Below are 24,637 nucleotides of genomic sequence, written 5' to 3' on the forward strand. Positions count from 1 at the left end.
AATAGAGTTTGTAATTTTGTAATAAACTCTATAAGTGCATGGGGTCCAATACAGGGTATGAGGCTAATCAGTCGTAATGACACCCTCATTGCGGATATTCACCTGTGTGCACAGATGTAGGCATCAATGCGATCGTACCGCCCCTATCCATATTTTTGGTTTCTTAGGTGTTAAGGCATCCATCTAGAGACAGGTGAAATTATTCATATACAAAACGGTATATTGCGCTAATCCGATGACACGCCCTAGTTACTCTACTTTCAAACACCCCTTTATCTTCCAGTTACAGTCCTTCAGCAACAAGTAGAGATGGGACAGCGTTGTGTAGGATATATATAGTATATCATATTACAGTATATTGAAGAGACCTCAATAAATAATGAAATCTATATTTTTCAATTAAATTACAATGTCCATTGATGTTTAATTTGAAGCATGTTAAGACAGTGATACAAGTTTTCATTTAAAAGACAATACTCAGGCTCACCTCTTCATATGGGCTTAATGGGCAATTACTTGGATCCAGGCTTGTCTTGGGGCCCAATGTGGGCCAGTGTTAGCCAGAGAGGTGGAGCAATGTCCCACTTCTGCATGCACATTATTTACAATACACAATATGCCAAGCCTAGCATGATCACACCCCCATGATTGGCCACACCCCTTCTCTAGCACCAGGGCCCACATGATGTCTCGGCGGCCCTGCAGAAATAGAGGAAAGGGGGATCAGCCGAATGATAATCAGGAGATCCTCCATGCACTGCACAATGCATGGAGCCAATCTCCAGTCACTGCCTTAAATTGGCTGAACAAATGTGTCCAGATTTATACTCTCAGAACTGGAATATACAGGACAGAATGAGTAATCCAATCGTACTGACACTATCAGAAGTGACTAACTCTAGGTAACAGAATAACAAGACTTGTAATCTCATCGATGGTATGACTCTTCTGTTCCACCCATTATTTTCAGGGAAAGCTGTGAAACACACAGCTCAGGCCTTCTTCACTGCTGCTAATGGGGTGCGAAAAGGAATCCCGAAAGTCATGGTGGTATTTATAGATGGTTGGCCTTCCGACAACATTGAGGAGGCTGGCATCGTAGCCCGGGAGTATGGCATCAATGTCTTCATTGTGTCTGTGGCACCTCCCTCCCCGGAAGAGCTTGGAATGGTGCAGGATGTGGCATTTATAGACAAGGTAATCTATAATGATGATAATGCAAAAATAAGTATCGCTGAATGTACTGCTTTACCTCACCCACTACAAAGCGTCACAGTGACCTCAATATGCCTCATAGAACATCCCAGTCACATATCACAAAAAGCATGAATGACTGCCATACAATACACAGTAGTTGTGACTGGTATACAGTACAATTCAGAAAGCATCAGCGTCCACCATGTAATACAGAGAGCATCAGTGATTGCCACATATTACAGAGAGTATCAGTCACCGCCATGTAATACAGAGAGCATCAGTGATTGCCATATATTACAGAGAGTATCAGTCACCGCCATGTAATACAGAAAGCATCAGTGACCACCATATAAATAAAGTGTGCATCATACAATACAGAGAGTATCAATGACTGCCATACAATACAGAAATCATCAGTGCCCGCCATATAAAACAATTGTTGTCCTTACAATATCATTCCTTTATGAATAATTAACCCTTCATCAAAAACCATCATCCACTGCAGCATCATTGTAACAACATCTCCTATATATTAGGCCAAATCTGTGACTCTGTGCCTGGCCATAACGCTGGGTGGAGTCACAGGGCAGGGCGGAGTCACCAGCTTCTGACCAGTGGCAGCACACCACTACCTACACGTTGGTGGACAGCCACACAATCCGCCCACCATCATCAGAGGGAAGCACCACTGGACGGAGGCCCCACCGTGCACGGTACCACACACCCCACCCTATACACCCTTCCCTTTGTTTCCCCGCAACACATAGCCACCCACACCCCTAATGACACCCGCACCAAAGCCTCCTTCCCCAACACCTGCCCACTAGCTCCCACTGACACCCGCACCGAAGCCTCCTTCCCCAACACCTGGTCACTAGCTCCCACTGACACCCGCACCCCCACAGCCTGCCTCCGCTAACCCCCCTCCCCAGCTCCCACCTCCAGCCGCTCATAACCCCCCTCCCCAGCTCCCCGCACCGCCGCAGCCTGCCTCCGCAACGGGTGTGGTTCATCAAATCGACAGTATCTAGGTCGACAATGTTTAGGTCGACCACTATAGGTCGACAGTCACTAGGTCGACATGGATGGAAGGTCGACAGGGTTTCTAGGTCGACATGTGCTAGGTCGACAGGTCTAAAGGTCGACATGTGGATTTTAATTTTTTTATTTGGTGTCGTTTTCTTCGTAGAGTGACCGGGATCCCAAATTAGTGCACCGCGTCCCCTCGCATGGCTCGCTTCGCTCGCCATGCTTCGGGCATGGTGCCTTCGCTTCGCTCGGCACAGATTACCGTTCCAATCGTATTCCACGTGGATCGTTAAGTATGAAAAAATTCAAAATAAGAAAAAAAATGTGAAAAACTCATGTCGACCTTTAGACTTGTCGACCTAGCACATGTCGACATAGAAACCCTGTCGACCTTCCATCCATGTGGACCTAGTGACTGTCGACCTATAGTGGTCGACCTAAACATTGTCGACCTAGATACTGTCGATCTTCAGACCAGATCCCCTCCGCAACACCTCCTCCCCTGCTGCCGCCTCCAGCCGCCCATATCACACGCTGCACGCGAGCCGCCCGCACCGCCGCAGCCTGCCTCCGCAACACCTCCTCCCCTGCCCCCACATGTAGTGTGTGTGTCAGCTGGCATGCTGCCAAGGAGCTACAGGCACACGCTGCTCTGCAACGGAGCCGCACATTGCTCTACATGCCGCCCACCATCCCCATGACTACACGCCGCACCTACCTCCCTCCCAGCCTCCGCTGTCTGCTGCCCCCAAACCCCTTTACTGCATGTGGCTGGGGAGTGCTGGTGATCGGTGCGGGGAGGGGGGGTGCTAATGATCGGCGGGGGGGGCGCTGGTAATTGGCCACGGGTGGGGAGTGCTGGTGATCGGTGTGTGTGTGTGTGGGGGGGGTGCTGCTGGTGATCGGCGGGGGGAGGGGGGAGTGCTGGTAATCGGCCGCGGGGGGGAGTGCTGGTGATCGGTGTGGGGAGGGGGGGTGCTGGTGATCGGCAGGGGGGGAGTGCTGGTGATCAGGGGGTGGGTGGGGGGGGCGGCCGAGGGCTTAATCCGGCCATGTAAACACCCACGCCATGGACCCCTCAGTTATGCAACGCCATCACCACCTAACACCGGGGGGGGGGATGCAGACCAACACATGCCGTTTGCACAACGCCGCAACACCCACCCATTCCTGCTCACACAAAACTCCCACTGCACGCACCATGCTCCGCTCCGGACACAGCTGCCAGCTCACACGCACACTGCGGCCCTGTGGAAACGAGAGCCTCCTGTCCCGGCAACACACACCCACCCACACCCAACTGACACCCACACCCCACACCACGGAACCCTCCTTCCGCCAAACCCCCTCACCAGCTACCAAATCCAGCCACTGAGGGGACATGCTGGCCGGGAGCTGCCGTCCGCACGACGGACCAGCACACACCATGTTAACACTGCCCATTGCTGCACATGCGACGCCGCATTACACTGCAAGGACCCCGCACCTCACTCTACCTCCGTTAGGTGTATCGCCACAACTGCCCCCAGCCCTGCGGGAGACATGTATGTTCCAAGCCAGCACCCAACACCCACACAGCGGGACAAGGGACCAGAGGCGTAACTAGGGTTTTTGGAGCCCAGGGCAAGATCAATAATGGCGCCCCCCCCCCCCCCCCCCCCCAAAAAAAAAATATATATATATTTTTTTTTATAAAAATAATAAATTAATAAAATGATAATAAAAAAAAAAATACAAAAGGAAAGTATGTGCAGACGCCACCGGTGTCACTGCATATAAAGATGTCAGGGTGTGTATGTATGTGTATGTAGGTGCAGTGGTCAAAGTTGAATTTTTGAAGGTGGAATGAAAGAGTGCAGATAGCAATTATGCGTGCGCCGAAGGCGCGCGCGCTCTGGAAAAGGGGCGTGGTCACTCAAAAGGGGCGTGTCCTTCAGTGAAGTAGAAATTCACATTATAGCACTCAGTATGAGCCGAAATTCACATTGCCCCACACGGCATGAGCCGAAATTCACATTATAGCACACAGTATGAGTCGAAATTCACATTACCCCACATGGTATGAGCCAAAATTCACATTGTAGCACACGGTATGAGCCGAAATTCACATTAGAGCACACGGTATGAGCCAAAATTCACATTACTCCACATGGTATGAGCCGAAATTCACATTACAGCACACGGTATGAGCCAAAATTCACATTACAGCACACGGAATGAGCCAAAATTCACATTACAGCACACGGAATGAGCCAAAATTCACATTACCCCACACGGTATGAGCCGAAATTCACATTAGAGCACACGGTATGAGCCAAAATTCACATTACTCCACATGGTATGAGCCAAAATTCACATTACCCCACATGGTATGAGCCGAAATTCACATTACAGCACACGGTATGAGCCAAAATTCACATTACAGCACACGGAATGAGCCAAAATTCACATTACCCCACATAGTATGAGCCAAAATTCACATTATAGCACACGGTATGAGCCAAAATTCACGTTACAGCACATGATATGAGCCAAAATTCCCATGTTAGAATTAACATGGCCTGTGGGGCACTATGATGAGGGGAGCCCACCCCCTTCATAGACTAATTGCAGAGTTTAGCAGCGGAAGGGCTGCAGCGGTTTCTCACCCCAAGCTGCGGCGCTTCTGCCACCTCCGACACTCCACATCTTCGGCACCACCCGGGATGCAGAGCACCGCACCGGGGATGCACCCTTTTCAGTGTGGTCTGCTGCGCTCCGAAGGGGTTCTTGTTTCATGCTGCAGGATCCCGATGTGCGCCTTCCTCCCCGCTGTTACTGTCACGGTAAACATTAGTATCGTTTACCGCAGAGGCCATTTTCTGAGGCATGTGTGTTAAACCTCAGGAACTGAGATGCCCTTCTCACCATATAGCTGTGTGGCCGAGCCGGGTGGGGGGACAGCCAGCAGCAGCATGCCGGATATCAGCAGCAGAGGGTGCGGGCTGTACATACTTGAGGCAGCTGGATATTCAACAGTACTGAAAGCCTCCGGAGCCCGTACCCCCGGAGCTGCAGTACCCTGGCAGAGGACACCCATCCCCCGAACCCTGCGTAGCCCAAAGCCGGAGATCAGCAGCATGTTGAACGCGGAAGCAGAAGCTGCTTATTGCCGGTCAGCATGCTGCTGATCTCCGGCTTTGGGCTCCGCACGTGCATTACAGCCCCCACCCTCGGCTGCTGATATCCGGCATGCTGCCCCTGCTGCTGGCTTTCCACCCGCCCGGCTCGCCCACCCAGCTGGATGGTGAGTGAGAAGGGCATCTCAGTGCCCATGGTTTAATACATATCTCTCTTCGGTAAATGGCCATTAGTACATCCCACACACACTGATTACACACACACAGACTGGCCACCCCCAAATCCTACACACACCCACTCAGACTACACACACACATTCTCATACTTTCCTCTCCCCCACACACACACTGGACTGCAAAAATTTACACACACTGACACTGTTCCACACACACACACAATTAACACACACACTCAAACTGTCCCACACACACAATTAACACACACGCACACTGTCCCACACACCAGTGGCATGCGGTGAGGTCAGTGGCGTACGGTGAGGCACTACAGCCATAATGTCCGCCGAATCCTGCCGATGACCCCTACCGCCACCGAGCCAATGCCCGCCACTGCCTCGGAGCCGATGCCCGCTGCCACCACCAATGGCTTACAAACTCGCCCACCATCAACTGACCCAGCCCTCCGCCACTAATTTTCAACTCAGTCCAAAGCCGCCAATGCCAGCTGCATGCCTGCTCATCATACTTGTGATATATTGTACATTTTTATAGAAAAAATTAATAATTAGTGTTTGGGACTGGGAAGGGAGTGGGAGGAGGACATGAATGCAATTTTGTTGTCCAGGGTTTCCATTAACTTAATGGAGAAGGGTCTGAATGGGTTAAAAATGTAAAAAAAAAACTGCGTGAGGTCCCCCTCCTAAGTATAACCAGCCTCGGGCTCTTTGAGCCGGTCCTGGTTGTTTAAATACTAGGGAAAAATTGGACAGGGGTTCCCCGTATTTAGACAACCAGCATCGGGCTCTTAGTCCGGTCCTGGTTCCAAAATTACGGGGGACAAAAGATGTAGGGGTCCCCCCGTATTTTTAAAACCAGCACCGGGCTCCACTAGCCAGGGACATAATGCCACAGCCGGGGGACACATTTATGTAGGTCCCTGCGGCCGTGGCATTACCCCCCCAACTAGTCACCACTGGCCGGGGTTCCCTGGAGGAGTGGGTACCCCTTAAATCAAGGGGTCACCCCCCCTCCAGGCACCCAAGGGCCAGGGGTGAAGCCCGAGGCTGTCCCCCCCATCCGTGGGCTGTGGATGGGAGGCTGATAACCATGTAAGTAAAAAAAGAATATTGTTTTTTGTTGTGGAACTACAAGGCCCAGAAAGCCTCCCCCGCTTGCTGGTACTTGGAGAACCTCAAGTACCAACATGCAGGGAAATAACGGGCCCGCCGGTACCTGTAGTTCTACAACAGAAAAAATACCCAAATAAAAACACAACTCACACACCGTGACAGTAAAAATTTATTAAAGCACACTGACACACTCACACATACTTACCTATATCCCACGCCGGTCACGTCCACTTGTCCAGTAGAATCCAATAGGGGTACCTGTAAAAATGAGAGACAGATTACTTACCTACATCCCACGCTGGTCACGTCCACTTGTCCAGTAGAATCCAATAGGGGTACCTGTAAAAATGAGAGACAGATTACTTACCTACATCCCACGCCGGTCACGTCCACTTGTCCAGTAGGGGAATCTGTAAAAATGAGAGACAGATTACTTACCTACATCCCACGCCGGTCACGTCCACTTGTCCAGTAGAATCCAATAGGGGTACCTGTAAAAATGAGAGACAGATTACTTACCTACATCCCACGCTGGTCACGTCCACTTGTCCAGTAGAATCCAATAGGGGCACCTGTAAAAATGAAAATGACACTTACAAACTTCAATCCACAGGAGGAGAGAGAGAGAGAGAGAGAGAGAGAGAGAGAGAGGGGGGGGGGGTAGGAGAGAGAGACTAACCTGCTGCTGGGGAGACAGGTACACACTGCAGGGCCACGACGGGAGGACAGAGCCGGCGGAGGAGGGGGAGAGCCGCACAACACCGCTCCTGTCAGCAGCAGCGGAGGAGAACGGGGGTGGGGGGTCGCACACTGCAGACACCAATCACCGCCGGGACAATTAACATACACGCACACTGTCCCACACACGCACACACACAATTAACACACACGCACACTGTCACACACAATTAACACACATGCACACACACACACACACACACACACACAATTAACACACACGCACTGTCACACACACAATTAACACACACGCACACTGTCACGCACACACACACACAATTAACACACACGCACACTGTCCCACACACACACACAATTAACACATACGCACTGTCCCACACACACAACACACACGCACACTGTCCCACACACACAATTAACACACACACGCACACGGTCACACACACAATTAACACACACACACAGTCACACACACACATACAATTAACACACACGCACGCACACTGTCCCACACACACACAATTAACACACACTTACACTGTCCCACACACGCACAATTAACACACTCACACAATTAACACACATTCACACTGTCACACACACACACAATTAACACACTCACACTGTCCCACACACACAGTCACACACACAATTAACACATACACATACCCCCTCTCCCGACAGAAAAAAAATAAAGTCTGCTCACCACTCACCTGGCTGTTAAGCCCGCTCACCGAAGCCGCGCAGGCGCGGTCGCGCGTACCGTCGCGATCGCGCACAGTGCAATGTGTAGGGAGAGGGAGGGGGGGATGATAAGCGGAGGCTCCTGGCTGCCGCTGCCTGTCCAGTGTGACAGGCACAGCAGCCGGGAAGACAGGGAGAGCGCCGCAGGTACCGCCGGCGGAATCCCTGTCGCATGGGGTGAGCTGGACGTGCCGGTGGCGCCCCCCTCTGTTGGGGCTTCCACAGCGCCCACGGCACGTGCCCTACTCGCCCCGTGCTAGATACGCCTCTGCTGAGGAATAAACCAGAGGCCATCAGCTGCCAGAGGATTTATGTAGTGCACTCATCACACTTATTTATCCAGCAAACATGCAGCAGTCCCTGACCCTACTGAGTGACTAATCCGGGCAGGCTAGAATGAAAATATTAATATAATAAACGTGTGGGTGTCAGAGGAATTTTACAAACAGGTAGAACAAGGTTCACTGAGCACTAAGAGCTGACAAAACAAGACCATTATATTATAATAATGTCTCTTCTCAAAGACCTTTCAGAAGCCATAGATTAAAGTAACAATAAGAAAAAGATGTTCAAATACAAAAAAATATATAAAAAAAATAGAATGTGTATATATTATCATTGTGTTTTGTTGTGTGACTTTGTGCATTTGTTTATATTATACGTTACATGTAGTTAGCGCAGTAAAATATTCTATAAGTAAAATGTTACCTCCGCACAACCAAAATAAATATTTAGAAAAGTCAATATTACTATTCAATTCCAATATATATATATTGACATCACACTGAGAAAACTGTATTTCATTCCCGACTGTGATGGTACAGGGAGAGTGACAATTACACAAGGGGAAAAGTTCCCAAACACCATTTGTTCCCATGTCCCAGAATATTACATACACAAATACACATAAGCACAGCAACAGGTTAACATTTAAGGAAACCAGAACAATACAAGTGGATCAAAACAGAAAATGCCACAAAATAAAATAATAATAATAATCATCATCACTAGGCAAATAAACACAGATCATCCAGAAACAGCCAATGCCATGTCAGCTGGTGTGGGACTATTTAGTAAAGTCTGGCAGGTAGGTTGTGCTCGGAGTTGTAGTCCCACCCCAGCACGGCTGACTGCACAGGGTTATAGCAGACAGATGTGGCTGTTAAGCCCGCTCACCGAAGCCGCGCGTACCGTCGCGGTCGCGCGCACGCGCGATCGCGCACAGTGCAATGTGTAGGGAGAGGGAGGGGGGGATGAGCGGAGGCTCCTGGCTGCCGCTGCCTGTCCAGTGTGACAGGCACAGCAGCCGGGAAGACAGGGAGAGCGCCGCAAGTACCGCCGGCGGAATCCCTGTCGCATGGGGTGAGCGGGACGTGCCGGTGGCGCCCCCTCTGTTGGGGCTTCCACAGCGCCCAGGGCACGTGCCCTGCTCGCCCCGTGCTAGATACGCCTCTGCAAGGGACACCAGCGCACATTCCAGATTCTATACACCTAACGCAGCAAGACACTCACAGACAGCCACCTTGCACTATCACCCATCCCCGTATGTGCAGCAATGCCTTATGCCCTAATCCACACTCGCATGCCACCATCACAAGGGGGGAACAAGTGCAGCCTCATGGTCCCACACAGCCCTATCACCACAACACTTTACAGCTCCAGCCATCAGCCAGAGACATACCATCGCCTATCAGCACACAAACAGTGCAACCTCTTCTCCCTTACACACACACACACACACACACACACACACACTCACCCTCCACACTCCTAACAAAACACACGCACCCTCCCCTGCCCGCTGCATACACAAAACACCTTCCCCACCCTTGCTACACCCCCACCCAACAACAACCCCTCCTGCCCCCATCACCCTCACACCACATGAAAAAACACAACCCTCACACACCCAACACTACAAATTATAAACAACCCCTCACCCACACAACCACCTGTCCAAAACCCGCCACACACCGAAAAAAGCCATCCCACAACCACACTCCAAAAACACCACCCACTCTCCAAATACACCACCCATCCAACACCACCTGCACCACAACACAACCTTCCCCATCTGCCTAATCCAGTCACCCCCCCCCCCTTACATGCACACACCACAACCCCCACAAAACCCTCCACCATCCATCCAACCATCCATCCCATGTGGACCTCCTCCACCCATGCAAACTTCCAACCCCATCCCCCTGCCACCCACAACCACAACTCCACACGCTACACCTCCTGTCACCACCACCATCCCTCACCCCTACCCAAAACATATACAGTCAGCGGCCCCCCTCCACGCACTTGCGCAAGCACCATAAAACACTACCCACAGCATTTTTGTGACCACCACAGCAAACTACGTTGCCCTCCCAAACAACACTCCACCACGCACATTCCCTTCAACACCCTCCACAATCCAGGCCAACACCACCCTAAACCTATCACACACCCACCTCCCTCCCTCTACAGCCAACTCATTATCTCAAACCATCAAATCACCAGTTAGCGCACAACACTACCCGCATATCCTACAGCCACAAAGATGCAAATCGCAACTCCAACATCTGCTAAACCAACACACCTCAACCCCCAACAAACACCCTAACACCACATCCTCTTCTCCTTACCACACAAAGGAAAAATCCCCCCCTCCCCTCCCCCAAACACACCATGCATGCACCCTACACACATCCCTGCTCGCACAACACCAGTTCTCCATGTTTGCAAGACCACCACCCACCAACTCCACCTTATCAACCACTAACCCTCACAGCAATAAACACAACCGTTGCACACCCACAACTCCCAACACACCCCGCCACTACAATTCAACCACAACACCTCACAAACACATCCATCAACCACCCAAGCCACATACCTAACACCCACCTTCTAAAAAATACACCACCCCCTGCACCTCAACACAACCTTCCACATCCGCCTAGCCTACTCCCCCCCCCACCCGCCCCCCTCACAGGCACACACCCCAATACTCTACACAACCCCCCCCCCCCATGTAGACATCCCTCAGCCATTGCACCTTTGCCCACCCTCCCCCTAACCCCTACACCTCCACCAAGTGGAACACCTCCTCTCCCCTCCCCCAACCCTCACCCCTAGCCCAAAGTATACAGTGACCGGACCACATCCACCGTCCAGCCTCACTCTGGTCACTCACCAACCACAGCATCTTCGGGGCAGCCAGCCAAATCCATGTACCCCTTTCCACAACACACTCCACCAACCACAGTCCCTTCACCCCCTCCACAATCCAGCACAAAACCACCCAAAACCTATCACATACAACATCTACCCCTACCCCTACCCATAAACCACATACACCTCAAACCCCTCCCCCCCCCACATCCACCTCCAACAAAAAAAAGAACACTATGAGACTACTATTCTACACCTTGACATTTCTCTGGGGGTTACGGGGGGCGTAGCCCTTTACGACGGTGTGAAGAGAGCCCGTAGGGCCCGATGAATCACCTAGTTTAATATAATTAATCCTGTTAAAATGATTAACTTCATAATCTCCATTATTTATTAGCCCCAACATCATCAAATAATTCTATTCATGTACATTAACACTGTAATTACCACCATCAGTGTCATAAAAAAAACTTTAATAACTCCAATAAAGCATTAAACCATTACCAACATATTCTTAATATCACCTACCATAAGATATACCAAATAGCCATTCCTATCTATACTCCAGCATACCTGTTGGTGATCTCACCTGTTCCTCATGTTACAGCAACAGCAGCATTGAGGAAGCCAGGCAGGTCACGCCAACGCTACTAGTGAGGTGGAGGGGTCACCAGAGGGGGGACAGGGACCGTACAACCTATTGCTGCAGTGCACAACTCCTGGGAGGGAATAACTAGGTCAAGCAAACAGCCTTCCCTCCCCACTCCCAGGTTTACAGACTTTCATCCATCCTACCTGGCTCCAGCAGCCGGATCACGGCTCCCCTCTCTGTTCCCTGGGGCACATGCCCTGCCAGCACCCCACTCCACTACCCAACCTCCTGATTGGCTGTGTCCTGCACCTGCAGTAGTAATCTGGGAGGAGTTTGATATGTGGGAGTTCTCTGCCCTGTGAGCAGAGAGTGACTGTTTTCCCTCTGTCCAGAGGAAGCCATATAAAGCCTGGCAGCTGCTACCGGTAACACATGTAATTAAGCAGGATTACATTGTGGAGTAAGGAATACAGACAAATTTGTTCTAAATGCAAATAAATCAGGTACATACCATTAAAATTATGACATCCATGTTTCATATGAACGAGCGTGCATATTATTATCATCCTTTATTTATATGGCGCCACAAGAGATCAGCAGCGCCCAGTTACAGAGGACATAGGGTCTAATTCAGCATGAGTTGTAGTTTTGCAAGAAATCGCAACACTACAACTCCTTTCTCTAACATGTGGGGGGCCGCCCAGCACAGGGCAAGGTCACCCCGTATTCCCAGTCCCCCACCCGCCCCCGCTGAAATGTGACTGCCTTGAGGCAGTCACTGGGCCGTTATGTTTTTGGTCACAGTGGCTGCATATGACGTCACACACCACCCCCTCAACCCAACGCTACACCTGTCGCGCCCCCCCCCCTCCCCCCCAATTGCAATCTAAGTTCTCGCGCATGCACGCAGTGCCGAATATCGATTTCCGCAATTCTGCTAGCGATGCTGAATCGGGCCTATAAAAGCAAAACAAGTAAAAAGTGACCTAAAGTTCAAGACTTTATAGGACAAGTACAGGGTATATAAACATAACTGCCTCAGCAGACGACACTGAAATAACTATTAGGGTGGCAGAAAACCGCTGGATTTGGTGCCGTCATACTCATAGGGAGTACGGAGTAGATGGTTTAAGTAAGAGAAGGACTGGCACATGAGGGAAGAGATCCTGCTTACAGTCTAATGGATATACAGAGATGTGAGTACCTGCTGGATAGGGTTCTAATCAGAGGTGGATTGGCCATAGGGCTTACAGGGAAGATTCCCGGTGGGCTGACGCACCCGCGGGGCCTGTTTTGTTTAAGGACATGTGGTCCTATTTATAGACATAATGAATAAGATGCTAAATAATTTGCATATATGAACATTTCTTTGCCACTTAGCCTGTGATTGCAGATGATCTAGTGTATGCTGTCTGCCTGCTTGGCTGACATATAAGATTGACTGAATGGTGATTGGGATATGGTTGGTGTAATAAGCAAGAAAATATATCTTTCTAAAGAATGATATAGTTTCCTAAATTCTGAAGGTGTATCATATAATGTGCTCATAATATTTAATTTTATTTCCTTTTAACTTCCCCCTTGATGCTGGACATGCCCACTATCTGGAAAGTCTTGGGGGGAGGGTGCTGCTGCTATGGCCCATGGCTAGACCTTACACCCCTGGTGCTGCCCATGTGGGGCCACTAGTACAAATCTTTCCAGGGCCGCTTTATGTTCCCAATCCGCCCCTGGTTCTAATTGTTTAGCTTTATCTTTATTGTATCTCTATACTATCACTATTGGGGAAACATAGTAAGGTTGCATAAAAAGGGAATAAATGTGTTCTTTAGGATTTGGCTGATTGTTCTCTGCTTTCCTCAGGCTGTCTGCAAAAACAACAGCTTTTTCTCCTACCACATCCCAAACTGGTTTGGAACCACCAGGTATGCAAAGCCTCTAGTGCAGAAGCTGTGCACCCATGAGCAGCTTCTGTGCAGCAAGACTTGCTACAACTCCGTCAACATTGGCTTCCTGATTGACGGCTCCAGTAGTGTCGGTGACCAAAACTTCCGTCTCATGCTGGAGTTCATGAGTAACATTGTGCGTGCCTTTGAGGTATCAGACGTGGGTGCAAAAGTGGCCGCAGTGCAGTTCACTTATGATCAGCGCATGGAGTTTGGCCTGAATGACTATGTCAGTAAGGATGACGTGCTGCGAGCCCTATACAACATCCGTTATATGAGTGGAGGCACTGCCACAGGAGATGCCATCAACTATGTAGTGCGCAGTGTTTTCCAGTCCGGTAAGGCTGGTCCAAACAAAAACTTCTTGGTTATCATCACCGACGGCCAGTCCTACGATGATGTCCGGGGCCCAGCCATTGCTGCACACAGAGCAGGTAAATAAATAGGAATACTACTGTCTATTATATACATTGTCACCCTGTACATGCACTGTAAAGAGCACTTGATGCACAAGGATGGGCTGGATTATGAAGATGCATCTCGGTTACTAATTAGCAGGTCACAGCAGTTATGTAAAATATCTCAGTGATAACCGCTTCAACCGTGCTATTCATAATATTTATTGTTGACTGAAAATCCACCTAGAATTTTTGTTAATGGCTACAATAAGGTACTGTGCATATTTAGTAATAAAGATGCAACATTGTACATGCAAATATTAGTCCATTATGTGGGGTTTCTGGTTACTCACAACCCCCCCCCCCCCCCCCTCCCCTGCATGCACCACTGATTGGAGTAGACATCTATAAGGCACCTAAAAACAAACACATGCTGCAGTGTGTTCCACTAGGAACGTGATTGACCCATTATGTACTTTTCTATTTCTACGCACTTACAGGTATAACCGTGTTCACTGTTGGCGTTGCATGGGCACCTTTGGAGGACCTGAAGGACATGGCATCTGAACCCAAAAACCATCACACATTTTTCACCAGAGAATTTCCAGGGCTGGAGAATATTGTCCCAAGCATTATTCGTGGGATCTGCAGAGATTACCTGGATTCACACAAGTGAGGGCATCAGGTAGAATTCCCCTTAGAGAGGATTGTTAAAGAGGCAGCTTACAATTACTGGAAAGACAGCCTCTCTATTGGGACAGGGTAACAGGCTACGTACGTTACATGTAAGCAACAGGGAAACTGCGGTTACAGATTTTTTTCACAGCATTTGTTAAATATGTAAAATGTAATCAGTGTCTTCTTCCGCCACTTTGCAAGCATATAAAACAATTAGACCCTTCTGTATATGAAGGCAGTTACACATTCACTGGCAGCTTGGAACCAGTTACAATCTAACCCGTCCTGATTTACATAGTCTTCTGTAACAGGAATGCGTTGAGCTAGCTGTGGCCAGTCAGTTTTTGCAATGGATTTATTTTATTGAGCCCATAACAACTTAAATCTGTATCTCAGAAGGCCAAAACACAGAATGAAAGTTAGGAAAACTAAGAGATTTACTTTATTACAGGAAAACATGGATGGGAAAAAAAGCACTTCTAATTTTGTCCTTGTCCCTTTTCTATGTATATCACATTACAGTTTTTAAACTTTTATGTGTTGGCCTGTAAAACAAATTTACCCTACAAGGGTTCAGTATAATATCCCAATGGACGGGATGCTGGCGGTCAGACTCCCGACAGCGGCATCCGGGCCATCAGAATCCCTACAGCCCTTCCAACAAAGTACCCTAACCCTCCCCTGCCCCCTACACTAACCCTCCCTTGTGGGTGCCTTACCCTAAACCTCCCCAGTGGTGCTTATCCCTAACCCTAACCTTCCCTACTTGGTGCCAAATCCTAACCTCCCCATCCCATGCCTAACATTAACCCCCCCTCCCCGGTACCACCCTTCTTGCCCTGCACCCTAACCCTAACTCCCCCTTCCCTAACCATACCCTTCTTGCCCTGCACCCTAACCCCCGCTTCTATTGCCTAATTCCCCCCAGTACCTAACCATACCATTCTTGCCCTGCACCCTCACCCTAACTCCCGCTTCTAATGCCTAAAACCCCCGGGTACCTAACCATACCCTTATTGCCCTGCACCCTAACCCTAACTCCCCCTGCTAATGCCTAACCCCCCCCCCCAGTACCTAACCATACCCTTCTTGCCCTGCACCCTAGCCCTAACTCCCCCTTCTAACTCCTAACCCCCCCCCCCCCCCCCGGTACCTAACCATACCCTTCTTGCCCTGCACCCTAACCCTAACTCCCGCTTCTAATGCTTAAAACCCCCGGGTACCTAACCATATCCTTCTTGCCCTGCACCCTAACCCTAACTCCCCCTGCTAATGCCCAACCCCCCCCCCCCCCCCCCGGTACCTAACCATACCCTTCTTGCCCTGCACCCTAACCCTAACTCCCCCTGCTAATGCCCAACCCCCCCCCCCCCCGGTACCTAACCATACCCTTCTTGCCCTGCACCCTAGCCCTAACTCCCCCTTCTAATTCCTACCCCCCCCCCCCCCCCTCCCCGGTACCTAATCATACCCTTCTTGCCCTGCACCCTAGCCCCTAACTCCTCCTTCTAATGCCTAAACCCCCCCCCCCCCCCCCCCCCCCGCCGGTACCTAACCATACCCTTATTGCCCTGCACCCTAACCCTAACTCCCCCTTCTAATGCCTGAACCCCCCTCCTCCCCCGCTGGACGGTTCAGGATGCCAGGTGTCAGTATTTTGACGCCGGGATCCCAAGCTCCATAACGATCCGAAGCTCCATAGGGATCCCGTCCGGCAACATTTTAACTACATCCCTATAGTATACATGAAGTAGGCACTTGCATATCCGCAATGTAAGAGACGGTCACTAGATGGCAGTATTGCCACCTGGAATGCTCCAAATATGTATAGTATACAAAATATAAGCAACTGAAGATATATGCATACTTGAATACAAATGATCGTAATAATAGTTAAACATAACAGAGAACAAATACTTAAATATATGCTATGGAAAAAGAGCATACACTTTACTATATGTTTAACTGAAGGGAGAAACAATTTATTTGCCAGGATTGTAACCAAATAATTGAATTACATTTGCTTTTGACAGATTCTCATAATTACATCCAGTATCTACAGTGTTACCATTTATGAGAAAATATACCTGAATAGTACATTTACGTGTATATATATTTATATATTTGAGTGATAACTGAGGATTGATATCAGACCAAAGCATGTTATGTTACATCAAATAAATGCATTGGCTATAACTGTGTCTTCAATTATTTCATAGCACCTACATTGAAATAAGTATAAGGCCTTTCATTGCTGTGTAAAATCAGTATGAGCTTTCCAACCAAGTTGTAATTCACTTTTGTAATTTTGGAATATTACATTGCTAGTCACCAAGAGTAACTCATTTGAAATAAAACCTCCATTAAGAAAATTCTATCCCAAACATGATTTTTCTTTGTTTTATGCTGCCCTCTAGTGGCAAAACAAGCTCACAGCAGTGTAAAACCTTTTACCTGCAGGTCTGATACACAGACAGCTCCAAAACCCTGCTATATACACATACAGTATGCTGACAAGAAGATGCGTTTCATTGGGAATAGGTGGTTAATAAATATAACATACATAATACATCAAACCTCCCAATAGAGTGCGGATCTCTAATAAGGGTGTGGCTCCATAGAAAGTGGGTGTGGCTTTTCCAGAATATGACCATGGTTGGCTACTTGGCTGAGGTTTATTTTGTACAAATTTAGTGTAACCCCTCTATGAGTGGTCTTTGCTTAACAGAGGGAGGGTTATATATATACTAAAGGTGGAAATAGTGGGGGTAATTCAGACCTGATTGCTTGGCTGCGTTTTCTCACAGCCTGCGATCAGATCTGAACAGCGCATACGTATGCACCACAATGCACAGGCACCACAGACCGCAGCAATGGGGATCGCCGGTCAGCGACGGGATGGTGCAAAAATTCCGAACGCACCAGCGATCGCAAGGAATTTGACAGGAAGAGGGCGTCTGTGGGTGGCAAATGACCGTTTTCAAGGAGTGTCCGGGAAAACGCAGGAGGGAGCTGGCGTTTGGAGGGAGCGTTTCTGATGTCAGCTTCGGCCCCGATCATCGCAGCGGCTGAGCAAGTCCTGGGCAGTGCAGAGACTGCAGCAAAAGCAAACGCACACCTGAACGCACTCCATACCCTCTCCCTGTAGGCGGTGACTACCGATCGCAGTGATGCAAAAAACGCACCCCAGCAATTAGGTCTGAATAACCCCCATTGTGCCAGATTCTCTGTGTGGCAGCTCCATCCAAGTCTTGCTCGTAGTTGGCTGTTTGTGAGGCGGTTCTTCTCCCCAGGTGATGGCAAAGAAAACCCTCTCCTCAACTTTACATATGATAAACGTACCCAACCAGCCTCACAAGGTGAACACTGGGGCTATTACTGTGTTACTAGTAAATAAGGGATTCTTGTCCGTAATGAAAGAAAGAAAATCAGAAACTAGGGGACAATTCATTTGAAACTAGTTACTATTGGGGGCCATCTAGTAGCCGCCGGCACGCAAAACACTTGAATTCCCCCCATAGAGGCGAGGAGCAGTGTTAGCCTTTTATTGTATAGGATAAGTGAACAGCTTGCTCCTAGCATTACTCAGTCTAAACAAGGACCATGTAAGCTGGTCTGACAAATATTTATACCCTTTACCTCACAGTGCCCTAGGCTAGGGAAGCTTAAGATAATACATTAGCAAATGTGGAAGATCTAATCGTCCCAGCAAAGCCAATCAAAAAAAGAATTTAAATATGAATATGCTTATATATCCTGCTTTAACTTTAATAATACATCACTTGAACTATAGCTATCTAACCTACAGGGTGCCGGTAAAAGAAAGTACTCAGTATTTGTAGAACCTGAGACGATCCCTCTAACCAGTGTGATGTCCCAGAGTATTCACTGGCAGCAGGTAAAATATCTGTGAGTTTTGCACACTGTGACCATTTTCTTATTGTATCTGTGCACAGAGCAGTAAATAATACCCTAGTAGGTTTGTATTTGGCACCAGTGACTGAAACATCCATACCTGACTGTGAGGGACATTTACTAAGCAGTGATAAGAGGGGAGAAGTGAGCCAGTGGAGAAGTGCCCATGGCAACCAATCAGCACTGAAGTAACATCGATAATTTGCATACTATAAAATTATACAGAGCTGTTGATTGGTTGATGGGGCAACTTCTCCACTGGCTGACTTCTCCGCTCTTATCACTGGTTAGTAAATGTCCCCCTAAATCCTGTAATTCTGCTCCGCTGGTGATAGGTATTTAAAGAAGAATCCTTCCTGTATCCTTGCACTGATACAGAATGGTACACACGCTGAAGGAGGAGGCTTCAACGTCCATGAAGAAGGGTTTTGAAGTACTGGGCTGGCTAAGAAGTGAGGCAGACAGTAAGGCTTTCTTCAGTAGCATGAAAGCTTGAACTGTTTTATCAGGCCAATGTTTAAGTTAGCAGACTTGTGGGTGAGAACAGTGTTGGGGCTGCCAAAGATGAGTACCCTTAATAAATTAGTGATAATAATGGGCAACGCTTAAAAAACACTGAGTGGCCTTTAGTCTAAAAGGCTGCAGCCAATTGTAAATGGATATTACTTTCCCTAGGTCCATCTATAACCTGGAATCGAATAGGATATAACCTAGGAAAGGTATAGAGGGGTGTAGTACGACTGACCGGCGGTCAGGAGACCGCCAGTCAGCTTACCGATGCTGGGATCCCGGCAGCATACCGACGCCGGGATCCCGGAGGGGAGGGGCAAGTGCAGCAAGCCCCTTGCGGGCTCGCTGCGCTCGCCACGCTGCAGGCTGGGTGGCGACTTGTGGTCGCCACGGGTTCTATTCCCACTCTATGGTTGTCGTGGACCCCCACGAGTGGAAATAGTCCCTGTTGGTCGGCATGCCGACCATCGGGATAGTGAGCCATCGGGATGGTGGAGGAGGTCATGTGACTGTCGGTCAGCTGACCGGTGGTCACATGAATACCACGTATAGAGGTCTGTTCAAAAATACACTTCTCAGTCTTAAAGTAAAGAAAATTATCTTGGAGATGAGTTAAAGCTTGGCCAACATGCTGATGATGAGCTGACAAACTGGGAAAGGATTGGGATATCAACACTACTTATATGATCACAAGTTTATATACAGTAGAAGGTCTCCAAATATTTTATAATTAAAGTTTTAAAAGAACTGCTGTGGCATTATACAGTCCAGAGGTCATTACAAAGTACTCATAGTGCCCATCTCGTGTGTTGAAGGCGGTCTTCCAATCATTCTTTATTTAAATCAAGTTCTATGACTCCCTGAGAGACAATTTCCATTTTATAGTAACTTATCGATAAAATTATGACACAGAGACATAGGTTGGCATTAAAAACATGAGTTATTTATTGATTAAACCTGTAGATGAAAAAACTGTATAATGGCATGGAAAGGATGACCAGGAATTAGCACAGTCCATCAACGTACTAACCAACAAACTATACATGTATTGTGGACGGAGGCCAGACACCACCCAGGGTATCCAACACACCTTCAAACATAAGTAACCAGCCTGGTAGGATGGTGGTTCTGCCTCTATGCGGGTGGTTCAGATTTCAACTCAAGATGAGTGAACCCAAACAAATTGCAGAAAATCTACCATACTTTCCCATCATAACAACAACAAAATACAAAACAGGGAGGGAGGGATAGGATCTCCAGCACAGGAACTGAAAAACAAAACCTTAAACTATCTTAAACCACTCCCCGCCAAGCTGGCAGGCTACACGTGACTTCCATACAAAAAGCCTCCATGCCTCGTGGTTTTACCTACACCAGGCTTACGCAGCCTTCTGTGCTCCTAAACATACAGGTAGTAACGGCTGATGTAAGAGCCACATGACAACTTAAACTAACTTAACTGTACAACAATACCTTGCAGATATAAATGTTAAAGAATTGGGTGGACTGCGCACAGAAAAACACTACGTTACGGGGAGTGCTGCTGGTGTTAACAAGTTGGTCCCACTTGTTAGAATAAATGGTATAGGAATAAAGGTTTTTACACTGCGCTCACCCCCGGTTTTCAATTGTGCATGTACAGTATATGCACTAGTGCAAATAAATGATGAAATGTTTGTATGCGTTTCAAAATTATATTTAATTTTTAAATATAATAGCTGATTGTCCAGAATTCGCATATATGCGTGAATAAGCTCTGTTTGGCTGTATTAAGCCTTGTGCTAGTTGTGCAGGAGCACGCTTGCTTCTAGATATGATGAAATAAAGTCCATAAACAAAATTATAATATTAAATGGATTGGGAAAAATGAAAAAGGTAAAAAGGTAAAAAAGTCTATTTGTTAAGCTGCAGGCCGCGGCGTCCCGCTGGTCTGTATGAAAATAGTGCACTTGTTAGGATGACATGCCGTCACTGATGCTCAAGCATTAGTGGAGATTAAATGAGAGAGAAAGGGACTCCGGACTGGTCTAACCTCCCCCTCCTCCTGCCGCCGTCACTGTGACTGTGTTCGGTCACAGGCCGGAGGCTGGTCAGCCTGGGTTAGGTGCCTGTCTTGGGGGGGGGAGATGCACCCACTGCGTCCGCTCTCAGAGCGGTTCGTTGCTGCACTCCCTCTGCCTACAGAGACTCACCTTAGTTCTCCTTCTCCACTGCTGGATCAGTGGCAGGCTGTCTCCTTGATGTTTCTCCGTCGTCCGTGACCCACAGACACTTCCTGGTCTTCAGTCACGTGACCGGGTTCAGTTTCTGGTTCCGCTCCTTCTACTTGATCGTGCCGCTGTTGTGGATCGTGTTAGGGAAATGCTCCAACGCGTTTCGGCCCTTGGGGGCCTTCCTCTGGGAGAAAAAGTGTATGGAAATTTATCCTTGCAGATATAAAGCCTGATGTTATAAATGTCAGCTATTTGCTGATTAAGGGGCCAATTCAGTAAGGTTAGCAAATTCTGCTAATCAGCAGAATTTGCTAACCTTTAGCACGCATGCTGGGGGACGCCCTGCATGCTGACCGACGCCCCCCCCCCCCCCCCTGCTACAAGCAGAAATTGCATGCGCTTCGCAATTTCTGCTTGTTAGCAGAAATTAAGGATGACTCCTGCTGGCACAGCTTAGCTGCGGCCGCAGGAGTCCTGGTGCCATTTTTCCTGTCGCAGCAGCTGCGTGTTACATCACGCAGCCGCCGCGACCGCACACCCTGACACGCCCCTGTTTGCACGTACCAGCCCACCGTTTTGGCTGGCACGCCCCCGCAACGCTGTTTCCTCCCAGAAAATGGAGCATTGCCGCCCCCCTCCCGCCCCGCGACCGCCTCTGCCTGATTGACAGGCAGAGGCAATCGCATTTTCTGCGGCCCCCAGCAGAAAATGCGGGCGCATGCGCCCACACCACCTCAGCAAAGATTCCGTATGAATCGCTACTTGCGATTCTTACTGAATTTGCCCCTAAACCTCAGGATGGAAACTGTATGGTGGCATAGAATGGCCAAGAATCATCACAAGGTTCAGACTTTAAATGATGGTGAATAACGAAAACCGACAAACTGTACCTGGGCTGCTTACAGAACTGCTGCACTGTCACCATACACTCATCTAAGCCACCTCAGCCAAACACCTAAAATTATTCCCAAAGAATAAACAAAGATCATCCCCTGATAGATGATGCCATCAGAACAGTACAAGTGCTGATATCTGAGGCATATCAGTGGGTGTTTAATAACGGCACCACCATTGCACAGAATAAACTTACAAACTGCAGTTACCCTTCTTCCTAGCTTCATCCAAAGCTGCAAAGTGTACTGTACACCATTACACCAAACAAGCGAGGCTGAATGCAGGACCAACCAATCTTATAGGAAGGCCTAACATCCCTGATGCTACTAATGCCCCCAACTATGGCAAGCTTTAACTTGAAAGATGTCCAAACCCCTAGTTCATTATCGCCCAAAGGGAGAAACATACAAGTGCAGGTAATATCGCTCCACAGTAACTAACAATGTGTCCTTCAGTGAAGCTCCATGAGGACAACAATGGCCCAACCACCTCATCTTACTGGTTCCAGAAAATAGAACTCCTACCGGTTGACAAAGAAAAAAAAAAAAAAAATGATCTAGACATAACAAAAATCTAACACCGAGAGAAATGGTAAAATAATGACATTAGTAATGCTTAGTAAATGTTTAGTTTTAATAGAGCCACAAATGATAACAAAACAAATTAAACAAAAAGGAATGACTGAAGAAAAGGAGGTGGATATGGGGGGGGGGGGGGAACAAGCAGGGGAAACACAAGATAACTCGGCAAGAGGTAAAACAAAAAAGCCTGCTGAGGGACTTATTATTATTATTATTATTATTATTTCAATATGGTCAAATTATAGCTGGATTATGTCCAAATTATATCCGAATTATGTCCAAATTCTAATACAAATATATCCGAATTATGTCCAAATTATAGCCAAATTATAACCAAATTATGTCCGAATTATGGCCAAATTAGGTCCATCTAGTCAGGCAAAAAAAAGTTAAATCTCTCAAGACCCCCACTGTTGAAAGTGGTGAGTAGCCTAAGCCCCGAGTAGGAAAGACAGGGGGAGACAAAACAAACTAACAAAGACAGATAACATTAAAAAAAAAAAAAAACAGCACAAGATTCTATACTACTCGTAGCTGGTCCGAGAAATAGGTTGGGATTTTATTTGCTGGTGTTTGTGATGCTAGCGGTCAGAATAGTAACGTGGCATCCCAATGAATGTAGTCCCGACAGGGGAAGGTAAGTATATTTACCTTCTCCCCCTGGCCCCCTAACCCTCCCTCCCTGCAGCCTAAACCTAACCCTCCCCCCGCACCCTAACCCTAGTCCTCCCCAGTGGTGCCTAAACCTAACATCTTCTTCCTGTAGCCTAGACCTAACCCTGCTTGGGAGGCACCTAAACCCAACCCCCCGCCCTGCAGCCTAAACCTAACCCCTCCAGGGCGCAGCCTAACCCTTACTCTCCCCCAGAAGACTAAACATCCCCTCTCATGACATACCTGTCCCGGCTGTCAGGATGCCAGCACCGGGAAGGTGTCCCTCTTCGGGATGCCGGTATCGGCATTCCGAATAGTGTTGGGATTCTGGCGTCGGTATTCTGACAGCCGGGATCCTGACAGGATCCCTGAGAAATGTCACGGGACTCAAAGCACCCTGCCTGGGAACAGACCCAGATAGACATCCAGAGCCCATGCTACCCTTATTCCTGACAGGGGGAACTGTAATAGCATTCCATGTGAGCTCTGGCACTTGCCTCTGCCCAGTAGGAGACACCAGGAAATCATGTCGCATAATAGCACGCATGCGTACACCTTGGGACAACTTATTTGGGCAGCCTGACTGGTTCTGAGCAACTGCAGCTGCTCCCAGCTCTTCTGATGTTACAGCTGAGAACACCAGTGGGGTAACACTACCATGGGTGCAAGGGGGGCAGCTGCTATGGAGCCGGGGCTGCATCTAGGGCCCACTGTTCCCCCTGCACCAAGTCACGCACAGTCACGGATTGGGTCACTGGGATTCAGAATGAGAAGGCAAGAGAAGGAAGAATGGTGGCAAATGGGATATATAGTTTATCTTTTACTGCTCAGCCTCTGAGTAGTTAAAGATAAACTAAAATTCCCACAATGTCATTGATCTCTTTAAAGATGGCCATGGTCAGAGCTGGAGAGCAGATGGGTAAGAGGGGATCACATTGTCCTAGGCCCCCGCTCTCCGTGAGTGGAGACCAAACAGGTGGATGGGGCTACACGGCAGCA

General features: G+C 48.4%; 1 protein-coding gene and 1 long non-coding RNA gene across 4 annotated transcripts in view; one reads left to right on the top strand and one right to left on the bottom strand.

The window, feature by feature from the left end:
• Positions 1–9,267, bottom strand: part of LOC134980583 (uncharacterized) — a 10,466-nt gene extending 1,199 nt beyond the window's left edge. Inside the window, exons 1-3 of one of the 2 annotated variants that reach the window (XR_010190440.1) lie at positions 8,065–9,267; positions 4,875–5,043; positions 103–1,202 (exon numbers count right to left, since the gene is read on the bottom strand). This is a non-coding gene — a long non-coding RNA (uncharacterized LOC134980583). Of the gene's footprint in view, positions 1–102; positions 1,203–4,874; positions 5,044–8,057 lie in introns of those variants that run through there. The other variant, XR_010190441.1, reaches the window with a different exon arrangement.
• Positions 1–17,067, top strand: part of COCH (cochlin) — a 59,073-nt gene extending 42,006 nt beyond the window's left edge. For both annotated transcript variants that reach the window (XM_063947448.1, XM_063947449.1), the window contains 3 exons: positions 971–1,197; positions 13,713–14,229; positions 14,694–17,067. In XM_063947448.1, coding sequence (XP_063803518.1) covers positions 971–1,197; positions 13,713–14,229; positions 14,694–14,869 — 920 coding nt within the window. In that variant the 3' untranslated portion in view covers positions 14,870–17,067. The remainder of the gene's footprint in view (positions 1–970; positions 1,198–13,712; positions 14,230–14,693) is intronic.
• Positions 17,068–24,637: the final 7,570 nt, after the last annotated feature.

This window comes from Pseudophryne corroboree, chromosome 12 (genome assembly GCF_028390025.1).
Source record: "Pseudophryne corroboree isolate aPseCor3 chromosome 12, aPseCor3.hap2, whole genome shotgun sequence".
NCBI classification, from domain to species: Eukaryota; Metazoa; Chordata; class Amphibia; order Anura; family Myobatrachidae; genus Pseudophryne; species Pseudophryne corroboree.